Here is a 3,188-nt window from a genome sequence, read left to right on the forward strand (position 1 = left end):
AATAGCATTTGGTAGCCATTTTCACCGTGAAGATAAAATAAAGTCCGAAATTTTTTTTTTGCATAATAAAGAACATTACATTAGCTTCAATTTAAGATATATATAAAAGTGTCAGACCTTCCGAAACATTTTCAAAAGTTAAGTTTAAAAAGTTAATTTTTTGTGAAAAAGTTGTCATTTTAAATCCCCCCTTGTGGGCAGGTTAAGGGTTAAATTTATAAAAAAAATATACTAAATGAAAGTTAACGATATTATGCATCTATATAAAAAAAAATTATATTTATATGTTTATTTTTGAAAAAGTTATGGCACTTTTAAGTAAAAAAAATTTCGAAAATTTCGAAAATGAGCGATTTTCAAATTCGTAATTTTTTTGGAGGTTTCCCCCATTTACGGGGAACGAGGGAATTTTTTTCAATTTTTGAGGGTAATGTCTTCGACTAGATACAATTTGTGATCTTTTGACGTATCATTGAAAGAAATCGGTTCGGTGAGAGCTGAGAAAAAGTGGTAACAGACACNATGTATCATTGAAAGAAATCGGTTCGGTGAGAGCTGAGCAAAAGTGGTAACAGACACAAAAAAAAAAAAAAAAAACACATCATAGTAATACTAATACCTTCTCAGCTTCGCATCGAAGCTAAAAATTAGATGAAATTTTAAAACACAGAAATTGTGAAATTACAAATATACAAATAATTATGAAATTAACAGATTCGTATTAATGCGTATGATAGTAATGTTAATCACTGTATGATATCATCTATACTTGTCATAGGTTCGGATTCGGGATTCTATCGTTGCCTATACATATCTTATTATATAATAGAATCAGTGGACTAATTACGAGGATAGACCAAAGAAGTTTAGGCGCCGAAGGCGTGTGAGGCTCATAGGACCCCAGGTCTAGGGCGGAGCTCGAGCTAGGCGAAGCCTAGTATTAGAATATATAAGTAATCGGTTGAATCAGTAAATTTTGGAAAAACCGAATATTTTATTAGTTGATAATATTTGGTATTATTCAGTTCAGTATATATTACTGAAGTATATATTACACTTAATTACTTGCAAAATAAATACAATTATAAGAAAAAATATTTTAGGTTTTTTTTATTAATTTATTAACTACTGATTATTTTATTATCATCTCCTATAACTTAAAGTGGCGTCGATTTCATTTTTATAAATGGCAACAATCATATTTAAATAGCTTAAAAATAAAAAAATGATCTAATTATAAAATTGACGGGTCGAAAACAACTTTTGGGCCACCACTTTGAAAGTTATTATCATTTTTATACATGGTAGGGAGTAGGAGTTCAACCAATAAATATTTGGTTAAATAAAATTTGACCGATTACCGAATAGTTTTTGAATAATAGGCCCATCGCTAATATATACATAGTGTTCAGTAAGTAAGGAAACGAGTTTTTATTGTTCTTATTGTTTGTAACTGACCTGTAATATAATGTTAAACTTACTTGATAGTTGCCACTTCTTTTGATGAACATATGAGCGCATTAACAACTATATCTACTGGAATAATATCTGTGACAGTTTCAAAATTTCCAAAATATGTGTGCAATATACCAGTTCCAACTCCCACAATGATCCCTGTTGGACCATAAACGTTATCAATCCAGCCTCTTACTGGTTCACGGTATGTCGCAATAACTATAATAAAACAATTTTTATTAAAAAATAACGGTATCACAGTGGGGCCGATGCACAATGTGGACGTGTCATAATTGGCACAAGAATACATGATATCTGACAGTAATTAAAAGCACTATCATAAGAAACGCTTCGATGCAAATCATTAGACAGTGTTTAATTTTAAGAATTTGGAGGATTATTCCAAAAGCAAAATAAAATCTTATATCCTGATTACAAGTTTAATGAATTATAAGAGTAACATATGAATAAATATTTATTATAGCAATTAAATATAGTATAAAATTAATATTTCATATATTACTATTGTTATTTTTATGGAGAAATTATAAAAAATTGTAAACTAGTTGTTATTTATTGGTAAGCGTTCATAAAAATTGCAGAGTTTAATTCGATACTATTAAAAAATAAATTGTTACTTGTAATTTTTTTGGAGGTTTCTCCCATTTACGAGGAACGAGGGAAATTTTTTCAATTTTTGGGGATAATGACTAAATACGATTTGTGATCTTTTGACGTATCGTTTAAAGAAATCGGTTCGGTGAGAGCTAAGAAATAGTGGTAACAGACCAAAAAAAAAACACATCATAATAAAATTAATACCTTCTCAGCATTGCATCGAAGTTTCAAAAAAATGTACAAAAACTTACCAACTGAGGGTCGAAAAACAAACATTGGTAAACCTTGCCCTTCGTTTCGAATCACATCTTCAGCCAAAGATTTTGTAAATGTATATGTATTTGGATAATTTCCAATTATTCTGTAGAAAATATGAAATTAACCATTTGTAAATACAAAACAAAAAGATACTATTTTTTAACTTTATCAAATCAAAACTGTGACTTTAATAGCAATTAAAGAAATATGTTTAACTATTGCTTGTTTTTAAATAGAATAAACAGGAAATATTCATAAATAAATATAAATTAATGAAAAACACCTATGGATGTAGTTATTGTTTTTATTATTTTAATGTTAATAACTAATAATATAAAAGATACTGTAAATCGTTAAATCTTACGTATTCTGTTGAAAATATTAATTTAACCTCAACTATTCAGATAAATTGATCATTTGTAAGTACAAATAAAAAAAAAATAACAATATAATATTGTTATAATAATAATTATTTAACTTTATTAAATCAAAACGACGATTTTAACAACCATCCAAGAAATATATTTATATGAAATATATAGTAATACGTAATTTTCAAATTGAAACAACAGACAATATTCATAAATAAAAATGCATCACTAATACTATAGTGGTATCAGCAATATTTTGAAGTAACGGAAATCTCATATTTTTGTATTTGTAACAGTATGAAGTACCATTTTGATTATAATAAAGTTAATATCTGACAATATAAAAGATAGTGAATCNTTAATTAATTATTGAGATATAGCTATAGACCTGACGTATAACTATTATTTAAAAAAAAAATCAGCTAAAAATATTAACTGGATCAAAAGTTATTTAAGTTGTCAGTGAGTGGTGGGCCACTCTGTATA

General features: G+C 27.3%; 1 protein-coding gene across 2 annotated transcripts in view; it reads right to left on the reverse strand.

The window, feature by feature from the left end:
• Window positions 1–3,188, reverse strand: part of LOC126905309 (fatty acyl-CoA reductase wat-like) — a 32,373-nt gene that overhangs the window by 4,367 nt on the left and 24,818 nt on the right. For both annotated transcript variants that reach the window (XM_050684884.1, XM_050684882.1), the window contains exons 5-6: window positions 2,325–2,434; window positions 1,482–1,674 (exon numbers count right to left, since the gene is read on the reverse strand). In XM_050684884.1, coding sequence (XP_050540841.1) covers window positions 1,482–1,674; window positions 2,325–2,434 — 303 coding nt within the window. The remainder of the gene's footprint in view (window positions 1–1,481; window positions 1,675–2,324; window positions 2,435–3,188) is intronic.

The sequence above is a fragment of the Daktulosphaira vitifoliae genome, unplaced genomic scaffold (genome assembly GCF_025091365.1).
Source record: "Daktulosphaira vitifoliae isolate Bord-2020 unplaced genomic scaffold, ASM2509136v1 Scaffold_4, whole genome shotgun sequence".
Classification (NCBI taxonomy): domain Eukaryota; kingdom Metazoa; phylum Arthropoda; class Insecta; order Hemiptera; family Phylloxeridae; genus Daktulosphaira; species Daktulosphaira vitifoliae.